At 33.5% G+C, this 23,876-nt stretch overlaps 2 protein-coding genes across 6 annotated transcripts; both read left to right on the forward strand.

The window, feature by feature from the left end:
* The first annotated feature begins 434 nt into the window (after positions 1-434).
* Positions 435-15,869, forward strand: LOC119074593 (death-associated inhibitor of apoptosis 1). 4 transcript variants are annotated; one of them, XM_037180857.1, is made up of 3 exons: positions 9,155-9,411; positions 9,475-9,794; positions 12,820-15,869. In XM_037180857.1, exon 3 carries the CDS (start codon positions 12,887-12,889, stop codon positions 14,039-14,041), a length of 1,155 nt encoding a protein of 384 aa, XP_037036752.1. In that variant the 5' UTR covers positions 9,155-9,411; positions 9,475-9,794; positions 12,820-12,886; the 3' UTR covers positions 14,042-15,869. The 4 variants fall into 4 exon arrangements, with proteins under 4 accessions (XP_037036744.1, XP_037036734.1, XP_037036752.1 ...); XM_037180849.1 differs by lacking the exons at positions 9,155-9,411; positions 9,475-9,794 and adding an exon at positions 435-731; XM_037180839.1 differs by lacking the exons at positions 9,155-9,411; positions 9,475-9,794 and adding an exon at positions 4,851-5,073.
* A 4,859-nt stretch (positions 15,870-20,728) lies between these two features.
* LOC119074628 (voltage-dependent anion-selective channel-like) lies at positions 20,729-22,089 on the forward strand. Of its 2 annotated transcripts, none has more exons than XM_037180907.1 (3): positions 20,729-20,870; positions 21,043-21,599; positions 21,667-22,089. In XM_037180907.1, the coding sequence occupies exons 2-3, from the start codon at positions 21,049-21,051 to the stop codon at positions 21,965-21,967; spliced, it is 852 nt and encodes a 283-aa protein (XP_037036802.1). In that variant the 5' UTR covers positions 20,729-20,870; positions 21,043-21,048; the 3' UTR covers positions 21,968-22,089. The 2 variants fall into 2 exon arrangements, with proteins under 2 accessions (XP_037036802.1, XP_037036793.1); XM_037180898.1 differs by having other exon boundaries at positions 20,809-20,975.
* Positions 22,090-23,876: the final 1,787 nt, after the last annotated feature.

Below are 23,876 nucleotides of genomic sequence, written 5' to 3' on the forward strand. Positions count from 1 at the left end.
CTCTTGTTGAACACTAAATTAACCACATACTGAGTGTTTTTCCTTTTATGCATATCATTCTAATGCGTATTTACCATCAAAACATAACGTTATGCTGCTACAGTAATGTTTGCAATTCGCTGCTTCGCCTACAGCAACATTTTATCAGCGGCCGTTTTTTTAAATATAAATTCTTCAAATTCCATTCAAGGACCTATGAGATAATGCAAGTGCTCGTGACCACCGACCGCCTATACACCTTTGATTATTATGTCATACAAATTCGATGCAGTTTTTACATATAATATACGCTTCTGTTTCCCCTTCTAACATCTAAACTATTCATTCATTCAATCTCATATTGCATATAGACTGTATTTTACGACTGACTTTGCCTATGTATACCATTAGTGGAAAATTCGTTTTTGAGATGTAAACTAGCAAAGGAAAAATTTTTGGATTTAGTTTCACTCAGTTCGTATTTATCGTGGTTAATGATCGGGTCTATTTTCATAAGTCTCGTAGTGATTTTCCGTTGAACATTACATGAACAACACCAATGCTATAATTAAGTGTTTTTAATTGTTTTGTTGACAAATGGAAATACCTTCAACGAGTTGAGTTGAACGCAATAAATATTTAGTGGAAAACTTTGCAAGCGAAAACAAACGGAAGATTTGTGCAATCTTTGGATTTTTTAGGCGTCACGATTCGGTTGTTTTTTTTAGTTTCGGATAAACAAAAACAAGATGGTAAGCCATGTCTGTTACTTTTTAATCTAAGAATATTGATTTACACATTTTATCAAAAGCGAGATCAAAAGTAAAATCTATGCGCAATGTGAAATGCATTCATGTAGTCGTATATATAATATATTTAGAACCGACAGTCGAGACAACACATAAAGTGAATAACACGCAATAAACCTTTTTCTATCCCTAAATTTTACCCCTCTATGGAATGTTCGTGTATATTTCGTGGTGTGCGTGAGCAACTATTCCTTACAGAGATGAAACGTAGATAAATCTAAATAACAAAATGCGGATTATCTTTCACATCCGATAATGTCTTATTCATTGGCTCAACGGTTCGACCACTCTTCATTTCGGCAAAAACGCACACATTTCGCATCTATCCCTCTTTTCTATTTATGTGTTGCTTCAAATACCTGATAAATTCCTTGAATTTTTTTTTGAACTGCGTATTGAAAATAGAATATTGCGAAATAGTTTCAGATGCACGACATTGAAACTTTAATTATCCGATATGATTCAATTCATGGTTATATATCCAACCAATGAGAAACATTCTCGGAACAATTGCGCAATTTGCAAATGTAGCGAACAAATATAGTGATTCTAATACGCGCCCTAGGCAAATACTTAGACTAGTGAATCGATAAGGCTTCTTGCTAATTATTTGTTATCGTCGTTATTATCGTTGTTAAGAAATGTTGACTTAACACAATTGCCATTTGTTTTGTTTATAGTCGTTGTCGAAGTATGACGATGATTCCCTTACAACACTACTTTAAACTAAAGCATTTTTTTTTATTTTAAGCATTTACAAACGACAAGTAGGTCAACAGTATAAACAAAGAGTCTATTACTTCTTTTGTTTTAAGTATTTTCAAAATATCCTCATTTTTACAAACGTCAATTTACGCAGTAGTGCACTGCTCCACATAGAATCTTTTTCGCAAATCAGTCGCGAAAAGTGAAAAATTTGTATAAATTACTATTTCTTAACTCAATGACTAAAAGTTAATCTACAAATCTAGTGCCTGAAAATTCATTTATCACTCGGTTGCATGAAGATCTATTATTTCACTAGTTCATACATATAGTTTCATAAGCCTTGTCTCATTGCATATTTTGGTCATAACTGACGAAAACAAAAGACATCGCCGTCCACATATAGTCAGATTTTCTTCAATTAATTCTTCAAATGTCAATCCAATCGTCTAAAACCACAATAATAATTTTATCGTGTTGAGTACACCCATTCATTTGATAAATATTTCGATGACCAATATCGTTCCTAATAGTATTCTAACTGGACGTTTCCATAGTTCATGTAATATCTCATCAACAAATTTTGATTGATTCGGACGCAAAACATCGCCGACCACTCAGAGTTAAATCTTCTTCAATTAGTTTTAGGTTCAAATGTCAGTCCAATCGTCCAAAACCACAACAATAATTGTATCGTGTTGAGCACGCCCATTCATTTGATAAACATTTCGATGATCAATACTGTTGATGATAGTATATTCCATGGGCATTTCCATGTAATAAATATCTCATCAACAAATTTTGAATGATTCAGACGGGCAACGGAAAACATCGCCGTCCACATAGAGTTAAATTTTCTTCAATTAATTTTAGGTTCAAATGCCAATCCAATCGTCATAAACCACAACAATAATTGTTGCTAATAGTTTTCCAACTGGACGTTTCCATAGTTCATGTGTAATATCGCATCAACAAATTTTGATTGATTCATCACATCACGTTTAGAATTGTAATCAGGTGAAACAAACAATTAAAATTAAGACGTTAATGGTAAACAATTCGTGTCGTTTTCAATTGTATGCAGAATAGATGCAATTTGTTTGGTATCTCAGGAAATGAAAATTGTATTTCATTGTTCTAAGTCTAAACTGGATAGTTCTTACATGGATTTCATTAAATGAAATTAAAAATTGAAATTAAAAGTCCAAGCTCATTTCCAAAACGAAAAAATAAAAATTGAAAAAAAAAATCGATTTACTGACACAATGGACAGATAATATTTTAGTCACCTGGATTAACAAAGAAGACAAACAGCACTCATTTTAAAAAAGTGTACTAAATTTTCGAGTTTAAAATTCTAAAGGAATGTGTAATTTTTAGTGGAATCATTCAATATGTTGAATAGTAGTATGTACTTATATCATTCGGATGGTATTCACATATTCAGGAATTCAAAGTATTGAAGGGAATTTAATTCCCTAAAATAGGTCCTGGATGAAGTTTCATTTTTGTTAAGCTTTTCAATGTAGACTTGAATACGCATGGAATTTGTAATTAATTAATTATTAAGATTAGTATAACCAAGCTCTGCTCGGAATTACTATTGTGACAAAATATTTAAATATTTTAACGCGTCAAATGACGTGTTTCGATTCATCCTTGTTTCATAAGCAGGAGGCCTTGCAGTTTTCATGCATGAAAGTTATTTCGGAATACCACTGAAGCTCTACAAAATTTGAAAAAATGTATAAGATCTGTGGGGCAACAGGTAACGCAGGAGATGTGTCATCTTCTAAGAGTTGCATTAAGAGTATAATTAGCTGATTCGATAACGAGACTGGTCAGCCAACGTGACCATAACAGCCTTTGGTCGCACTCTTACTTGTACATACTTGAACTGTGATATGTCTTCTCTCATTGTTCATTAGTTTTAATTAAAGGGGAATTCAAATGGGGTTTTTCTCGATAATTTAAAATAAATTAAATTAAGAGTTTGTTCTGTTGTAATGACCTTCTGGTAAAGTCTTTATCTCGGTGTAGTATTTAGTATGGCAAGAGTGTTGTAAACTAATTTTTGTAATCGCAAATGAATTTGAAGGCTATTAGGTTGCCAATTCGTCGAACCTCGCGCATCGTGTGTGTAGCACATAATGAAAAAGTGAATCATCCTATTCTTAATATTATTTGGCCTCTTAGTACATAGCATTACGTCGAGGGGAAACTACGCGAGTAAACTTTGTCCTACCTACTTCCATTGTCTCGTCTATTGGCGCATCTTCTGGCGTACTATTTCCTTCTATTGACACAGTATTTCCTCCTATTGGTCACTAATAGAAAATAGCATTGTCCCAGTATTTGTTCGAGTAGTTTTTCCCAGTAATTTTTCCGTAATATACTGTCCAAAAGGTAGTTATCAAATTTGCATCCTAAAATGCTTTGCTTATGCCTGGAGAGCTTGCATCCATTGAACACATCATACATAAATGCGTGAACAAACGTTAACAGTTTGAGTCCAGGGTAAAATTTATCAATGTCCTGACGTTAGACTTGGAAGACCAGGAAATATGCAGTCCTCGTCGACAGCAATTACATTTTCGTTCCTTTATCGGTGGAAACGACGGGACCGTGGTGTAGTGAACCCATCAAAACTAGCGAGCCAAGATCGAGGGTTTTCCTTCAACAGAGACTTAGCATGGCCATTAAACGTGGCAACGCAGCTGCGGTAATGGGAACTTTTAGTACTGATGACAATATGGAGGAGATATTTTATTTGTTATGAAGATGAGAATAGTTTGAAATTGACAAAATGTGTACGAATGCTGATAATAAACGAATTATTTAAGGTTCAGTTGCGAAGAGCGTAGATTCTATTTTAACGCCTGCTGAAGGTGTAAAAAGGTTGGAAGTATCAGTTGTGTGAAATTATTAAATTCGAAAAAAAACATTAAAATCTAATTCATAAACAATGAAATAAAGAAAAGAGAATACCGCATGAATGTTGCTACCAGGGCATCTGCCAATATACCATCACCTATCATATATAGCTAATAGCTATATTACTCGAAATATTGTCTCGTACAATCTGAGAGCTTAACACAACTAGATTACTTGTTTTATAATGGACAATACATACAATAATACATAAAGTTTACTCGCAACAACGCTACTGCAATCATTTTCCGAATTTTCACCAGCTGGTCCCTTCCCATACTTTTATATAAATGAAAAGTACCGCAGCTGTGAGAACGTATTTATATGTACATAATTTGAACTTACATTCATTAAAATTTATGCATCGGGTATATATCGGGTATATCGTAAGAGCATATAAGAAAAACTTCGGCTCGACTTCGTGTTCGAATAACGTACGGGCAGGCGCCATAGTAGAAATGAAATTTTTACTGACTTTATAGTTGGTTGTAGATTGTAGTCATACATCGAACAAGACTTTCTGAAAGTAATCGATTTCAAACTAAGCTAAATTATTTTGATTTTCTTTCTAATCAACTTGTATAATTGTGAAAATTGTGTTATTTAAATGCTGTTACACGGATACACAATATCAATTGCCTAAATTTGGGTAAGCTGTGAAAAATTTTTGCGAAAGTTTTTTTCTTCGTCTGTATTGTTTTCATTATTGGTTACGTTTGCACTTTGTGTGGCCAAATGGCTGCCATTACTTTGTTATGAAGAAAAATCGATAATTTCCAAATGAATGCCATATGTTTTTGTCGCATCCATTCAAAAATGAAGTGATTTCGGTGCATTAAATAATTTTTTTTTCTGTGTGTGACTCGTAATCTAATGCATTCCAAATTCTTGGTACAAGCGTATTCATTCTATGAATTTCGTAGAATTCATTCAAGACCTCTTGTCGTAAAAAATACCACAGGGACACTCAAAAGTTTTACGTTGAATTTACTTGGGCATTTCCATTTGGAATATTTGCCGTGGGCAGATCAGCTATGAAAAATGGTTAGCTTAGTGAGAAATTAAAGATAAAATTGTTGAATAAAATCCACAATAATACAATGATGCTTGAGAGGATTAAGAACGCTCCATACAATCTCACTATTTTGTGTTACACTTCGTTGAATTAATTAAATTCAAGCAGCCATTTTTGGCGAGTCATTAATTTTCGAGGCTGTTTTTATTATGTGAGTAAATTTACCAGAGTGGAAATTTTTATTTTGTATTCAATTTGTTGTAATACAACTTCGGTAGAGACGGTACCTAGTGTATTCGTTTAATATAATAAAAAAAAACAGAGTCGAATCGCTAAATGTTTACATATCCAACTACGTCATATCTTTCCTTGTTTTGTACAAAGTTATAATCGATCGTTGTATATGCAGCGTACTAACACAGTCGAACCGAAAATTTTCTGTTGTTTTTTTATTGTTCAGTTAAATTGTTGCAAACACAAACAGTTCCGAATGTTTGGGTAACTTCCTTTCACAGAATTGTTTTGAAATCAATTTTCTCAGAAGTTGGCAGGTTTTTCTATTTCTGCCATAGTTTTATTGCCCATGCCACATTCATTCTAAAATATCTATCGCCTGTTTTATGAAACATGTTTTTTATGAACAATGAAAAATGTCACGTCCTTTCTTATCGTCAGACGAATGACTAATTGTGAACCTACTCAGAAATGATAGTAAATCTTAAGTTTCCGTTCGACAAAGATTTATTTTCAGAATTTATGTATGAGGAATGGAGATGATGACCTTTGCTCCCTCTCTCAACTTGTTTGTGATTTCACAAATAGTTAGGAGTGTCAGTTAATGGTTTTTTCGAAAAAAAACCTTTTCATTCATAACCATTACTTAAGGTTCAATTGCATAATGCCCAGGTCAACTGTTAGTAATCCAAACAAAGCTTTGAGTGGAGAGTACAATATTTGGTCATTTATTGTGTGAGTTCAAGTCTTTGGTGGAGATCTGGGCGTTCACTGTGTGAATTCTTTTTCCGTTGTAAAATATGCGGATGTCTTTGATGAATATTCATTTGTTCATGTTTCAAAGAACATACGCCCTTTATCTCAAGCTGTATCTACTTAACTGTAATCCTACACTCACAAAAAGTTATGTAACTTTGTTCCCAACCATAAAATATTTCAACTTAATAGAGGAAACAGTCTTAAAACTAATTAAATTTCGAGAAAAAAATATCTAATCCCACACGAAATCGGCGCATCACCCTGCACAAATAAAGCCTTAGCCGTGTACATTCATTGTAATTTTATATCTTTGGATATTTTTCCTCCATTATGAGCTGCAAACGAACCTCTCTATGCTGCATATACACAAATTGTTATAATGTGCATTTTGTTGTTGTATTTTGAGTTTAGTAAATGGTTGTTTGACTGCATTCCATTCTCAACTTTCTCACACACAAACTTCAGACGAACGGCTATGCGGGACCAAAAGTACACAGAGGAGGGTTATTGCTATTGGCCTGCGCTCCATTCTTCATAATTTTTGTACCACACAGTTCACATTAAAAAGATGAAGAAGAAAAAAAAAATCTTTATGAAGAAATAAGAATGTCTGCATTGAGCTCTTTACTTTGCCTTGTAGATTGTGTGTAGTTTGTAGAGTTTATTTAATGATACATCCTCTAGATGCTCCAAAGTATGCAGTTGCTCTTTGAATAGATGAAAACAAAATAGAAAAAAAACACGGCGTTTTTTAAAGGCTAAAGAATGTGGATTTTGAATAGATCTTGTGATGGATTGTTTACCTTTTTTTTGGTTGGTTTCATCAAGGTTTTCTGTCTAATTCTTTAAAAGCTTTCAAATAAGTGTAAATTGTTGAACAGACTTTGATTTAATGGAAATTTTGATTTTCGAATATATTTCAAAGATTAAAATATTCCACACGATTCACGAATACCAATGAAAATACGCTCAAGAATTTAACATAAATTTTGAATAAATGTATACCAACGCTTCGAGTGCATATGTACTCTTGCATGGCTTTGTTTTTGTTGTTGCTGGGCGTATATTTCAAAGACTAATAGAAGAAAAACTAAAGTCACTGAATGAAACGGATATCCGCTTGTTATGTGTTGTTTATTAGGTTTTTTTTTCGTATATAAACGCACTAACATAATAGCATGGAAACCATGTGTGTAGCGTTTTTAAAAATTCGTTCTTAAAGTTCATTCAAACATCTTTTTAAGTACTTTAAAATGTAATACCAATTTTTGTTCAGGCTATTGAACGTTACTGCCTTCAGTGAATCGTGTCTCGAAATTCATAACTTATTGTTCAAAAACAATAAAATAATTTATCCAATTATGCTGTAGGTGGACGCGCTCAGGTATACAGTCTGATTCAAACAGAAATTCCCATTATGTGGTTCTGTAATAAAGAATTTTCAGAAACCACAGTCGATTCTAAGTTTCCACTGTTGTTTCTATTTTGTTTAGTAACTGCATCTGATTAGGTGCATGATTTCCGGTTCGTTATATTTTTTTTCTTAAACGTTAGTTGACAACAACTTCTATTGCAGTATCAGTTCGTGTATCTTGTTTTTAATACTTTGTCGATGATATTTCCAGTTCTTGAACATTCAGTACTCAAAGAACGTTGCATGGAAACATGAATTATATTTAATGCTAATTCATAACAACCGAATGAGATGAATAAACAAGCAATCCTAACAGTAATCACATTCACACCATCCGTACCGGAAATCGGTATTTGTTCTCATACATCTGATACGTTCTCGTGTGATTTCCAATTCATTTATCATTTCCACTCAAACCGAATGCACTTCTCTTCCACTTAGTTTCTATTTTTATTTAGCATTTTAATTGAATATATGCCAGCGAACTATCCCATCGCAATATAACACAGTCTGCCCATAAAGCTAAAAAAAATAATAATTACGAAGTTGTGTAACATAACGAAATATAGCTATTCGAAATTTCAATGGAGCATTTTGAATTAAACTCAATTATTAGAATTACATTCATTGCAGGCTCCCAAACAATGGTGAGAAAATTTTTAGGCATTACGATCTTTGTAATACGAACAGAAAAAAAATGTACCAGAAACTATTTGTTATTAGGGCTTTGGCTTATAGCATTACAACAACATACAGTATATAGGTATACCATGCGCTAAGGAATTTTCGTGTACGTGTGAAATGTAACGTGCACGATTATTAGATATAGTCTGGTATAATTTCACGCTTCGAAATGGTTTTTGCTTAAATTGTGTGCACTCTTCAGCTAATTTAAAACTGATGAGAATATAGTGTAGGAATAAGATGTTCAAAAATGTATTCTGTGAAAGGCCAGAGGTATTTTCTATTTATAAAGTTGATGGAAAAAGATGATTTAGCTTACACGTTTACACACAAAAAATGCTTGAAGAAGAAGTTAAGATGAAGTTTATGATCGTGATTAATTAAACAAATTTTTTTATTTTCAAAATTTGAAATGAATAACCATGTAGAAGATGTGTGAAATTATTGAGAATTCGGTGCGATCCGAAACCGGATACCGTGTCAGTGCTAAGCTAACACTCTTACATAAATATGGTTCGTTATCAATATAAAGTTTGTGTTTACATTTCGAAACCGATAACCAGACTAAAAATCAAATAAAATGTAGCCTCGACTACATGAACAGCAACAAAATGTCGATTCATTCGAATTCCTCGTATTGATAAAATGAAAGAACAAGAAATTTTTATTTAAGAACAGTTCGGCTGTGTTGTTGAGTGTGGTTTCAGTTTGAAATATACATTTTTAATAAAAGTCATAATCAAATGGCTGAATGAAACGATCACGAAAAACTAATTTAGATTGTAAGAAAAATGTTGATATAATTATTGTTGTTTCTCGAAACAACGTTTTGTACAATGTGAATATCCACCAGTATACCAACATTATGGTAACTGGTGTGTGTGCTGTGTATGTATAATTTTAAATTAAAAACAATCTCATCTCAACCGTAAACACAAATATAGGAATGTGGTACATCATTTCTATTCATAACAACATGATGGACTAGAAATGGCAGCGAAAACAACTCCCATACACAGAGAAACTCCGTCAACAATTCACTGAGATTATATTTGTACTGTGTATGGAAGATAATACAGCGGAAATGATCAAATGAGCGATTTTTTGTTGTTGTTGTTGTTGTATTCTCAAATGTGTATTTACTGCGTATTCAGCGAGATGAGATCATCAGAAATGATTTTATAAATGAGCATCTAAAGAGCTATTTAACTGGCTACGTCATCATCCATCAACAACAGATAATTAAAAGCAATTTTCTCGGAAGGTATCAAATTCTTTTCAAATTAATTTATTTATTAGATTTTTTTAAATTATCTTTAAGTATTGCTGTAGCAATTCAAATTTATCAAAAGAAATATTCACATCTGACGATTCTAATTTAAATGGTTTCAATATTATCATTAAAAACTTATAAAGCACACAGCAATGTTCGTTGCATTTAATTCATATATACAATACTACACCTCACATATCGGAGGTAATTAATTTACAATATAAAAACAAAAACGTAAATTTGAAATGATAAACTATTGCCGTGATCAAAAAGAATTCGTGCTCAGGCAAAAGATATGGTAAAAACTCCGGGGATACACACTAAGCCTCTAATTATATTTTTCAAAAATAATCTAAAACTGTTGCTTCTCAATGTTTACGGAGCATCAGGAGCATATGCATAATATAACGTACACCTTTCTTTATATACTTAAAAATGTATTTATATTCAAAAAGAACAAACGAGAAATAAAGCAGATGTTTCCTCTAAAACATCAATTTTTGTTGATGGGTTCCTTTGCATCTGCTGTGTGTAAATCTAAAATTGAACAGAGAGAAAAAAAAATGATCGAAATACCTACCTAAATTTGTGTATAGATAAAAAGGGAATTTACCTTGGTTTCGACATTATTATTGAAAAAAAAAATTAAAACACGTGCCATCAGTCACACATATTACTTATGTAATAATCTAAAATGTAGCTTCAAGACGATAATCTATATAGCATAAGTGAATACAGTGCCGCACTTGGTATAACTCAATCTCCAGATCGATTCACATTGTTCAGTTTGATCTAGAAAGAGTATGTTGTGTAAACAATAATTATTTATTTGTTAAGTTATAAATAATATGCAAAAAGTATCAATCAGAGATTATTTAGTGAAAACCAATCGACCTTCCAGATTTTAATTATCTAATTATATTGCGTTACACATATTTTATTAAGAAAAATTGCTTTTTTTTCATATAAAAAGGCGAAAAATTTAAATTCTAACCTACAGTCACTGTTGCATACAATTAATTATCTAAGTATCGTTCAATTATTCATTCACCGAGCCATCAACTCAGTCCATTTGTTTTCATTTTCAACTCTTTGTGTATGTCGATATCACATAATTAAAGAATTGTTTACTTCTTTTGTTTATCAATTTTATTACACACATTCGCATTGTTATTGTTTGTTATTGTCTCCAATATTTTTAAGTCAAACAATTTTAATTACTATGCTTGTGTACACACTGGATTATATATGTCGTTCTGGATGAGTCTTTCTTAACCTTTGTAATCAGAGGACAAACTTCAACAGATAAGATAACCGAAAATGTTTAGGATACCCTAGTACTATACATTCACCCTCGTCGCCATGAATGTCTTTGTGACGTTTCAAAATGGCGGACGAAGGTGAATGTATACTACTACAGCTGCTTGCATCATAGTTATACAATTTTTAAAAAAATCAAAAATTTAAAAAACTAATTGAAGTCAAAATGGTTATCGATTGCAAAGTACTTTATTAAGCTCTATAGATGTGTAGACGAGCCCGCAGGCCGTGTGTCCTTAATACACATCGTTAGCCTAATAAAGTACTTTGTACATAGATTCATAAAACAATTATGCAACAGATGTAATCTAAATTTTGCAAATTTTGCACATTGTGATGCTCAGTTGCATAAACGATCTTTTACGACACTCATGAACATGTAAGACAAAACGAATATGATAAGATTGTGCCATAAAAACTTCGATCACGTTGACACGTTCAAATGGTATTTGGCAACAGTTTATGTATGTACGACAACATTGTACAAAAGAGCAAGACAAAATATTAGAGAATTAAAAAAAAATGTGAATGTTCAACAAATTGAATGTAGAAATAGTTGTGTCTTGAAAAAAAAGCCTTGCAATTTTATTTCATTTTGAGTTTACTGGTCGTGTCGTGTCGATTGCATTTTACATTTTGTTTATGGTAAATTTTTATCACACTTTTTGTTTAACTTTGACGATAAGTTTGTGAAATACCACAAATGTGTTATCCGCTGCACACGGGTCTGCAATAGTAGTATTAAATAAATTTAAAAATAACAGAAATAAGACTTAGGTTTTTGATGGATACGATACGAACAGATTAAAAGCTTAACCGTTAAAATTAATTATAAAACCTACGCAAAATGGAGTCAGTGATAGCATTTTTTTAAATACCAAAATGTTAAGTGCAGGCTGAAGGAACCCTTAATCAGGCTATTGACGCAGCAATTCTCCGAAAAGTTATTGTTTGTTTTATCTTAACTTTAACCTTGATTGCTGTGATTCCCCAAGAAAAGCTTTTGTTTCAATGATACGAAACCAAGAGAAGTGGCTTCTGGTTTTTCTTTGTTTGTAACAATGTGCACTGTGCATTTTACCTAGAGGTACAAAAGATTCGATGACTACGTATGTTGCACACGTTTCTACTCTGAGCAATGTCGAAGGAATTGCCCATTTAATCTGCCATTATTTACAACTTCTAGTATTTTCTTTGCGTAATCAGCCTTCAGACACAATTGTTCCCCGAATTGCATGTACTTTTGTTAAGCAAAGTTGTTTAATTAATAAAAACGGCTGTTGTTTCCATTTTCGTTTGTCGGCGATAAGGGGAAGTCAATAAACTACTTTTCTATAAAAATTCCAACAGAACGAATAATTTCGTCTTATCGGAGCAACCAAACATTTGATTTGACTTTGGGGAATAACAACTTTTGTAAAGTAGAAATTTTAATTATTTTGTTGAAAGTCAAATGGAATTTCCAATATAAATGTTTCTAGACTTTTCGCTTGTTTAATGTTAAACTGGTCATAAAAGTTTGATGACTGATTCTCAATCACTCAAAATCGATATCGTCAAATCCATCAGCTCAAAAGTATGGCTACTCATTATGATATTTAAAATTTGTCAAATCTTAACTCGTGACGTGTCTTATCATTCCTTAAGACACCCGATTCAAGGAAAAGATTAAATTATTTTCTTCTTTACTTTTCAGAATTCGTTCACGCGGATCGACTCGATTATCACAAACATTACACCATTGTCAACTATCCAAACTAATCATGAAGACTAAGTCGCCCATAGCAATTCAATCGATCCAACAACAGTTTCAATTCAATCCAATTGGAAAAGATGTCGCCGATAATAAGACGACAGACACTTTAAACATAAAAGATTGCTCACCACCGACATATCCACCTGTACCTATGCCGGACAATTTGAACCGAGAAGAAATTCGTCTGCTAACGTTCAACAGTTGGCCCCACAGTTTCATCAGTCCCCAGAAACTCGCTCGATCTGGCTTCTATTTCGTTGGTCCCGACAATGACAACGTGAAATGCTATTTCTGCAAAGTTGAAATCGGACGCTGGGAGCAGGACGATGATGAAGTGACCGAACATATGCGATGGTCACAAAACTGTCCATTGTTGAGACGTAGAGACACAAATAATGTTCCTATTGATGATGGCGAATTGGATCGCCTATTGCCACCGCCAACATATGATGTTTGCGGACCGTGCGGCATCGTTGATGTACGCCATGGATCGTATGCTGAGAGTTCGTTTACAATACCTCCAATAATGGAAACGCCAACACTTAAACATCCCGATCATCCCGAATATGCCATCGAATCGGCCCGAGTCCGTTCGTTTGAAGACTGGCCGAAAACAATGAAACAAAAGCCACAAGATCTCAGCGACGCGGGATTCTTTTACACGCAAAAAGGTGATAGAGTGAAGTGTTTCAGTTGTGGCGGTGGTTTACGCGACTGGGACGAAAATGACGTTCCATGGGAACAGCATGCGTTGTGGTTCAGCAAATGCGAATATTTGAAATTAATTAAAGGACAAGAATATATTGACGCGATATTGGAGAAGAAGAAATTGCAAGATGAAAGCGAGAGTGGCACTTCGGACGACGAAGAAAATCGATCCAGCGAAACTCAATTACAGGTGGAAAAAACAATTGGAAATTCAATCGAATCGACTTCATCGTCCAGCAGTGATGCTGAAAGCGGTAGCGGCTACGACGACGGACCAAGTGAAAAGAAATTGTGCGACTCGAAATTATGCAAAATTTGCTATACATGTGAATATAATGTGGCATTTTTCCCTTGTGGACACGTCGTTGCTTGCGGAAAGTGTGCATCTTCAGTCACCAAGTGTCCGATGTGCCGAAAACCATTCGATAGTATCATGAGAATATATTTCTCGTAGGATATGTGAAGTGAAATCGATTCCGGTTTAAATTAAGTAATTTCTTGTTGAGGCTATCTTAGATTATGGCCGGGATTTGATTGAACTGTTTCTGATTTTTCTTTTACACAAAGGCCGGATGAAAGTATCATTACTGAAATTAACAAAATTAAATTCTCAATTTTTTGTGAACAATTTATCATTTCAAAAGAATTTATAGTTTTTAAGCGAGAGAGAAATAAAAACATTGCCGAGCAGATTGGGCCTATGGATTTCTGTTGGTTTTTAACGAAATACTTTTTTTTGTTCTGTATTTCCTTATCCGTCATATTGACGTTGTATATTTTATAATTTGTTTTTCTAAAAAAAAAAAAAGAAAATTTGAAAACTCAATGGTCTGGCACCAAGAAAGAAAAAACAAGTCCAACAGAAAGGGCATCAACGAGTGTCTTGGTTCGGTCCCAGTAATGATCTTTCATCAATAAATCCGGTAGTTTGTTGTATGGAAAGAAAATAACAATTCTGCAGTAGACATACGTTCCACAAAATCAATAACAAATTTTAAAAATTATCTGAGTTTCATAAAAAATAGATTATAAACTTAAAATATGGTAGAGATGTAGAGATCAAGAAAAAATCAATGGAAAAAAATCATAAAAAATTATTTATTCTACTTGACTGTGAGTGATTCAATAACAAGTAATTTATTAATCGTTAACATCATCCCGATCCGATAAAAAAAGCGCATTTTGTTCCGGAAAATTAAGAAAATTAAAAATTTGATCAGGATGTTTAACCTAATCACCTAAATGACTTTGACGATAAAATTGTGCAAGTGAATTTTATATAAAAATAAAAACAATTCTTTTTAGAATTAGATTGATTTAACAGTGTAATCGGTTTTTTTATTATTATTTTCTCTTTTCGAATAACCCTGACTAGTCAAAACCACTCATCGCATACACATTTTCTTGATGTTCATAGTATCATGATGTACCAAACCCTTTCCATCGAATTATGTTTTGTTTTTTTTATTTCAAAAAGCTGAAACCTAATTAGTGATTCAAAAGTGATTTTAGAAATTAGCAAACGTTTCATACCGTGAGCAAATTCATGTGATCTTTTTTTAACAATATACAAAACTATATCCCCTGTAAAAACCATCTATAAAAGCAGTCAAAGCTTTTAAAAAATTAAACAAAAAAACGAGAAAAATTTATAAATTTATACAAAAATCCAATTTCAAATTCATAAAAAATAATACAAAAAAAGCAGAAAAAATAGGTTTATATGAGAATTGAGTGTGGTTGATAGAATTATTAGATTCCATTAAACGAAGAAGCGATTTCGAACGCAAAAAGTTACTTGCACCTCACTAAACAGAGCTTTTTTTCTTGTAGATTTTCTTTTATGGAAAAAATGAAATTTTGTGAGGAAAAGAGGCTCTGCCACCAAAATGATGGATAACAAATGAAATCCCTCTTGATGTGACACAAGAAGCATCTGTAAAACATTATTGTTTTTCCGATCACTGATTCAATTAATGGATAAAGATACTTGTTTGTTCTTTAATGTGAAAACTAAGATATTTAAGATTTATATAAATTAGGGCGCTTTAATTTTTGTTTTTAAATTTTTTTTTGTGTTTTTTTTTCGAATGATAAAAGAATAAATATTAAAAAAGAAATCATAACAAAAAGTAAGCTTTATTTTTGACCTATCTTTTTGGTAGAGTGTCTTAGAAGCCCTAAGAAATAATTAATTTTTATAAAATAAATGGAAGAAGTCAGTCAAAATTTGTATCGTTCTATAATTCTAATTGTATAATACATTGACGGACATTTAAAAACTTGATTTCTTTCTAATATTTCTGTAGTTTTGTCTTGTTTAAAAAAACTGACGAAACAACGATGAAGTAATAAAACTAGAAGTCGTTAGATTTTTAAAAGTTCGTCGTTGCAGTGTTCTAACAGGACCTAGTTGTTCGGGAATTATTTGCCAACATATTCTAGATCTTCTTGAATTCTTCCAAATTTCTTCAAATTTCCTGGGGAAGTTTGTTAAGAAATTTTGGAGATAATATCAAGAAATTTTGTTGAATTAATTTCTGATTCGTTTTGAGTTCTAAATTTGTTGCTTCCAGATTCTCACTAAGCCTGACTTCGCATTTTTTGCAGTGTAAATATAAAACAAAAATTTTTATCAAAAGTACTATATATAAATGTAGAAGCGATTTAAACTTCTGATTTTATTGATTGAAAGCTACAATTTTTTCTTTTTTTTTCTTTTTTGAAAATGTTAATAAATTAAAACTTTTTTTTTGTAGCAACGTATTTATTGAATACACACACTGTATATGTATTATAAAATACAAATATTTTTGTAATAAAAAATTAATACAGAAAAAAATTGTTGCGTTTAATTTTACAATAACTTTGCAGATTTTACTTCACTTCTGGAACACCGTTGATCAGCGAAAGTAACAGTAATCTAACAACAACACAAATTAGGTTTATATCACAAAATCAGAAGTTAAGTCTCTTGTTCTGAATAAAATCTTCAACGGCTTTTCAAGCAAGGTTCTAAAGGAAAGCTTATCACAAGAGCGGTGGAGGCAAATTTCGACATAAAACGTTTTAAGAACTTAAAAATTGGAATCGGAATTGGTTAAAATTTCGATTCGAACCACCTTCGATTTATAACCGTTCTTTCATAACCTTGTTTCAAAGGTCGTTAATTTTGAACAAATAAGACTAAAACTTCAGCTTTCGAATTTCGACACTGTGCAGTACTATTCATCAAACAAATATTTGAAAACCGAACTAATCATCAACCTAACGAAATCTGATTGAAAATGTTGATTACTTTGATACCGATGGCACCTACTTGGGCGTTACTTGGAAATTTTTGTTTGCTCAACTTATCATTACAACTTGAGAAGAATGACGGTAAGTAAAAAAACCCAACAACACCATAAAATGAGCTTCAAGTGCTTGATAGTTAGTTGAAGTTTCTTGTTTCTTGGTAGATGCTGTCTGTTCTTCTACTCAATTAAATATGCTACCATTTTAACTTTTACAAAACGGAAAGCATATAAACTCGTTAAAATCTGTTGTGACCTACAAGAATAACACTAGCTCTTAAAAATTTAATTTAGAACAAGATCATCGAAGAGTCCTTATATTCCCAGCCCGTCTGACATTACGTTATCCAAAGACAAAAATTTATATTGCTTTTCAGTGAACCCACACAGTATTTTTGAAGATCTTTAAGAACGGATTTAACGAAAATCAAAGTAAAATTTCAAGTGATGACGTCAGCATCGCATAATTTTCAAAAATTTTATCCGCAATATGAGTGTATAGCTAATTGAATATTCAAATTGTCGCACTATTTTCCTCTAGGTCGCGTTCTTTCGAAGGACGTCTAGTTAGGACTGATGTCTATACACTACACGTATATAATACGGTATGTGTATAGTGCAATAAATGCATATAGACATGATACAAAAAAAATTACTTGCAATTTATTTGCATATTTGAATGAAGCCATTCAATGTATATTCAACCGCATTTTAGAGTGTGTATCTCTGTTTTATTACATAGATAGCTTATAACACTATCCAAGTGACGATTGCATGATTAATAAAATCTGCAACGCTTTCGAGCTGTATAATATCGATTTACTGACTGTGACTGACTGCATGTATTTAAATAAAGTCTACTTAGCTCATAGTATAAATATATTTATTTAAATTAGCAAATATTTGTGTGACTCATTCGAAAACCGCATTTTAATTTTCATAAAGTGAATGAAAATTTATTACGACTTCGCAGATATGTTTGGTGCGTTTTGCTACTTTTGTGCAATTATTATGTAATTCTCGTCGAGAGGTTTTTCTAAGAAACCATTTTACGTATAAGTACACACATGACCATTATCGAAACCATAAAAACCAACCATTTGAGTTATTATTAAAAGTCTGTTTGCGGTACACATAGGCACACTATTGGCACTGGTTGTTCCATAGAGACTTAGAATTGGAGACACAATAAAACGAATGTGTAGGCGCCGCCGCCTGCATCTGTTTTCTTTTTTTAATGCTGCATTCAAATTATAATGCAGCCTCTTTCCAATGCATGAATACAGAATCGAATTATTAGTTTGGTTCGAACAGTCCTTTTTTGGTCATGTTTAGCCGTCGCTTTAGGAACGATTAAATAAGATGTTTGTTTTTGAGATATCCGTTGACAGACGGCAGTAAATAGCCTCAATACGAACAACACACACTCTACGGATAATAGCGGCAGAGTCAAAATGACCCAAAATTATATCGGCTAAATTTGAAGTTATTGGACAAAATGATGTATGGACGACTTGTTCATTATCAAAAATAAGGGGCATCTTCTATGCATCACTTTTCGATTGGACCACGGGAACCACCTGGAACCACTTGCAAAAATCAAGCAAAATTTCGACTCTGCCGCTATTGTCCGTAGAGTGTGTGTTGTTCGTATTGAGGCTATTTAGACGGCAGTAATATTGTACCAATAAAATTATATGAATCTTTTACTTCATTTGATGTAAGTAATTTCAACAGTATTTGATGCACAACGTCTTGTACCCCATTTGTATACCTCATATACGTTTTTCCATGTATTACATGATGTAAGACTACTTACGAAGGTGTTCATCGCTTATTTCGTTTTGTACTTCTATCACGGCAGTGTAAAATAAACCAGGCAGGAGTGGTTCATTTTTAAAATGTCAAATAAGGAACCCAATACATTGTATGAAAATGAACTCAAATGAACGCCGACATAAATTGAAAAAATTTTGTTCGCAAAACTCAAAGGCTACTAGATAATTCAGGTCCCTAATCAAATCAAGCGCTTCTGCCTGGTTTACTTTACTCTGCCATGCACCACGTCATAAGTGCGCTTCAGAATTGACCAAATACAAGGCTGCTTTGGATTTGGTTGTTGTTTGCAAGGTTCTGAAAGACACTAACGAAGGAGGGTGAAACACAAATCTTGACAACTCAGACATGTATATTATTTGAAAAGTCAACTTGAAAACAATTTTTTTTTGTTAAGTTGAAATCGTCATATAAAATTTTCCAAATCTAGTTGGCACTGCAGGGAAATTTTGATCACACCGCCTTCGTCATCAACTCGAAAGTGTCTTAATCTGTTCGTTCAGAACCTTGGTTGTTTGTTTCATTTTGAATTTGTAGCGGACTTATGATGTGAATTGATTGAATTTTCAACAGATTGATATAGGATTTATGTACTGTGCTCCGCAGAATTTGAATTTTGAGTGATTGTATGGGTGAACTAGTATAGTAAACCAAGATATTTCAACGCATCTTTATATCCTTTATATGAAAATTGTGTATTGTAATTCAACGCTGCGTTAGTTTCACCCTTTTCGCTTTTCATATGGAATTTTCAGCGCACTTACGTCGTCATCTGGTTTTTCGCTATAATTTTGTTATAAGTGTATGGACCTCATACGCCTATGTAATAAATAGTATGTATAGTGCCGGAGGCTTTCGATCATTTTCGTTTAAGCCAAACAGAAGTCATAGCAATTGCTTATTCTAACATAACGCCTTTTGCACTTCCTACACTGCACTCTACTATAAAATTCAAAAGTTCAAACAATTGTGGGAGACAAAGATTGTCGATCTACTAATTCAAAAACAAATGACGCCTGCCAGCTAAATAACATTACACGTATTCTATACAAAGTTGTAGACGATCAAGCTCTTTCCTCTTTCACTCTTCATTCTAAATTTTTACTATGAACTGACAATGTTTGCCGGCAAATAAAATTAGTAATTAGAACTAGACGTAAAACGACGATGTCTTTTTTTGTTGGTGAACTTACTCAAAGAAACTTATATTTGTAAAGAAACGTATAAACTAAAATAGAAATTGATAATTTTGTCTCATAAGTTTAAATTTAGATTTGGTTGGCGGCTGATGCCTGATTTGTTCCAGGGATTTTGGGTGTAGATTTTTGAAATGTTACATTCCGAAAACAAGTTTAGAAAAACGAATTTAAGATCGTCAGAATGTTAGGGTAAATTCGTCAAGTTCTTTCTATTTAAGGACGAAAAAATACAAAATTTGAAGTGTCAAAAACAAATCATACGCGTCGTATAGGTTTGTTCCAAGTAACTTAAAACACGAATTTTGACTGGCCGAACGAACATGATTTCATCCACAGAGATCGGTTTTCATAGAAATGTTGCTGAGGTTATGTCTCTATGGAGTCTTACATTTTGCATTTAAAACTAATTCAATTTATGTCAGTGTTCATTTTAGTTCATTTTTATACAGATTTAGATCTCTTATTTGACGTTTCAAAAATTACCCGCTCCTGCATGTTTTATTTTACTCTGCCGAGTGATTACCGTGGTTACGAGTGATTTACGATGTTCTCACAATAGAGGGTGTTGAATTTATTTTTCAATTGATTTGTTCATTCACTCACTGATTCATCCAAAATTCAAATTCTGAAGCGCATTTACGGCGTGAATTATAGTTGACAGATGATTTGTATTACACGCGTCACGAAAATAAAACTCTTTCTTTCACCATGTTATATTTTGAGAATTGCCCCCCTGTAAGGGGAATATTTCTTTAAGAATGTGAGCGCAAACCTCAATGGCTCTGGTGTAATTCCGCGTGTGTATATCGAATGGTTTTTTCTCGTTTGATGCGCGGTTGAAACGGTTCGATTGAAAAAGTGAACATATTTTTTCGCTATATCGGCTATACACATCATTGGCTGTCAAGATTTTCCTTAGCATTACATACCGAGTGCGATTGGGAGGAAAAAGGTGATTGTTATATAATTATTTGTTTTACGAAAGCCAAGTTGTGCGAGCAAACCAATTTTAATTCAATTAAATTAAAATCGTTGATTCGTTTCCCATTGAATAAATGTAGGTTTTTTCCATATTCACTTGTAAGTACAGCAAAACTAATTTCGATGAAATGGTCAAATTTCAGAAAAAAATGGCACCACCACCATCATATTCAGATCTTGGCAAACAAGCCCGTGACGTTTTCGGAAAAGGTTACCACTTTGGTTTGTGGAAACTAGATTGTAAAACAAAAACCGAATCCGGTGTTGAATTCAGCACAAGCGGAAATTCCAATCAAGAAACTGGAAAGGTAGCTGGTTCCTTGGAGACCAAGTACAAAGTCAACGATTATGGTTTGTCGTTGAGCGAAAAGTGGACCACCGATAATACCCTTTTCACCGAAATCTCGCACACGGACAAGCTCCTCAAAGGATTGAAGTTGACATTCGAAGGCTCGTTCGCCCCACACACTGGAACCAAAAGTGGCAAGATCAAGGCCTCATACGGCCAGGATTTGGTCAAAATTGACAGTGATGTTAATGTAAACTTGGCCGGTCCAGTTATTAACGCGTCGGGTGTCGTTGGTTACGAAGGATGGTTGGCTGGGTATCAAACCGCATTCGATACTCAAAAAACCAAATTGGTCACGAACAACTTTGCCGTCGGTTACGTGTGCAAGGAATTCGCTGTTCATACCAATGTGTAAGTTCGATCGATACCTTTTTGCATCGCGAAATTCCAAACATTCTAAAGCATTCCCATTCAACAGCAACGATGGTCAAGAGTTCGCTGGATCTGTTTACCACAAAGTAAACAACGATTTGGGTTGTGGTGTCCAATTGTCCTGGTCAGCGGGTAACAACAACACCAAATTCGGCATCGGTGCCCAATACAATTTGGACAAAGATGCAGTCGTTCGCGCTAAGGTGAACAATTCCAGTCAAATTGGTTTGGGCTATCAGCAGAAGTTGCGCGATGGCATCACATTGACTTTGTCTACTTTGATCGATGGTAAGAACTTCAATGCTGGCGGTCACAGAATCGGTGTTGCTCTTGATCTTGAAGCTTAAAATAGATATTTGTATTGCACCACTGCCACGTGAAAATTCATGAGGTGAATGTAACTTCAACAACAAATTGCGTAATTCTGAACTTAGTAAAATAAAATATGCAATCTATCGTTCAATGGGAATTGGTTTTATTCATTGTCTGCAATTAGTGTCTGCAAAGTCTTATGTAACCTGTTTGGCGTCTCTTTTTTTACTGGTCCCTCACTGAAATCCTGAAATTTGCGCGACATTATCTCTCAACAGATCTGAAGGTTGTGCGACTGTTCTACGACTCTTGGTCTTGGGTACAATCAATGCCAACTTCCACGTCACCACTTTTCGCAAAAACAATATTTGCGTTACGCATTCGCCACACTAATTTAGATCATGTGAGCTAGCTTTTATAATCACAATCTTCAATTATGTATTCTCGCATGTTTCACCGGGGCATGCGTCTTTGTTTTTAAGTCACGTAACACACAAACAACGTTATAAATGTAAGTGGTTTAGCACACAATACCTAGTTGTTGTAAATGGGAAATAATGTGGAACGGAATGGAACAGTGACCGACGTGCAACCAACTTTCATAAGGGCGAATATTCAAAGAAAATTTTATATTCTGCCGGACAATATGGATTTCTCGTTTCTTACATGTCTGTGACGAGTTGCAAAATTATGTGTTCCGTTCCATCCTCAACAGCAAAAATATTAGGCAGTGCAACATCAAACTCTAGAAAAATGATATTGAAACCATACGCCCACTTAAGACGTTCAACTTATTCGCTCTGATGCTCTGAAAGCAAATAACACAATCTATCAATTCGCCTCTAAAAAGTGCGAGACATCATCGGAGAACAGAAATATGTTTAATCTATAATATTTGTGTTCGTCGGTTCAATGCCCTGAGATATATTTAATGAATTCGGAAATTTGGCGAAACAGATTTTATTTTTGTGTTTTATCAAAAATTCATTGAATTCATTGAGCTATCACCGAATTCTTTAAATTTCATTGGCAGGTGAGGTTAGGTGTAGAATTCTGGTGACATAATAATGTATGTAGGGCAGGTTTTCCATCTATATGAATGTGACGTGTGTTTGTATAATAAACATTCGTTCGAACCGATATGGAACAGCGATTTCGTACGATTATATGGTATAAAAGTTCGCGAGTTACGATTTTAGAATGAATTCAATTCATACATGTATACAGTTAGACAGTTAGGTAGGTTATAAGTATATATCATCTGAGTTATCAACGTCGCCTTATAGCAAAATAGATGTTGAAACAAATGAACTTAGTTGAATAGTGAAAGATTTCACGGTCACGAAAATATTTAGATCGAAACAAGGAACAGATTCCTGTACTGTCCCAATGATATACTTGCTGTCTGCGAACAATTTAGTGTTTAGTGAGGTGTACAATAGTTTTCTCAAAGATTGATTAGAATTTTCACATCGCAGGCGAGAAATAGTCATTTTCCTCCCCTCCGCTGAAACTTTGGCAGCCTTTGTTGTGAAAAACGTTGTGACTTACCTATCTCTGCCCCTCGAAATGCAATTTCAAACTTCTCATCGCTCGTTGAACAAATAACTATTGTCAGCCTTGTGATGTTCGCAATTCTAATGACCTGAGCTCAAAAAATCGTCAACTTTCTGGTTCAAGCATGAAATGATGAATTTTTCACCAATTACGTCACGTACGGAATTTTCCAAACCTATCGAAATTTCCCTTTTACAAAATGAGCTAAAAATTGCTAAATAACAAAGTCATCGAATTTTCCATTTAAAAAAAAATGAGCGGAAAAATTTCGGGATCCGCCAAATATGCCATATTGAACATGGCCAGTCCTGGCTTGGTCAAAATTGACCCGAATGTTTAACCACCGTTACGTTTTCTTGATCATTTCTCCGACGTGATGTCATTTGT

This window comes from Bradysia coprophila, chromosome III, assembly GCF_014529535.1.
Source record: "Bradysia coprophila strain Holo2 chromosome III, BU_Bcop_v1, whole genome shotgun sequence".
NCBI lineage: Eukaryota > Metazoa > Arthropoda > Insecta > Diptera > Sciaridae > Bradysia > Bradysia coprophila.

What these genes read in the sequence shown, in the direction of transcription:
- LOC119074593 (XM_037180849.1), top strand. Translation starts at nt 12,887, where the DNA reads ATGAAGACTAAGTCGCCCATAGCAATTCAATCGATCCAACAACAGTTT.
- LOC119074628 (XM_037180907.1), top strand. Translation starts at nt 21,049, where the DNA reads ATGGCACCACCACCATCATATTCAGATCTTGGCAAACAAGCCCGTGAC. An exon ending in TTCGCTGTTCATACCAATGT is followed by an intron (nt 21,600 to 21,666) that starts GTAAGTTCGATC and finishes CCCATTCAACAG; the next exon opens with CAACGATGGTCAAGAGTTCG.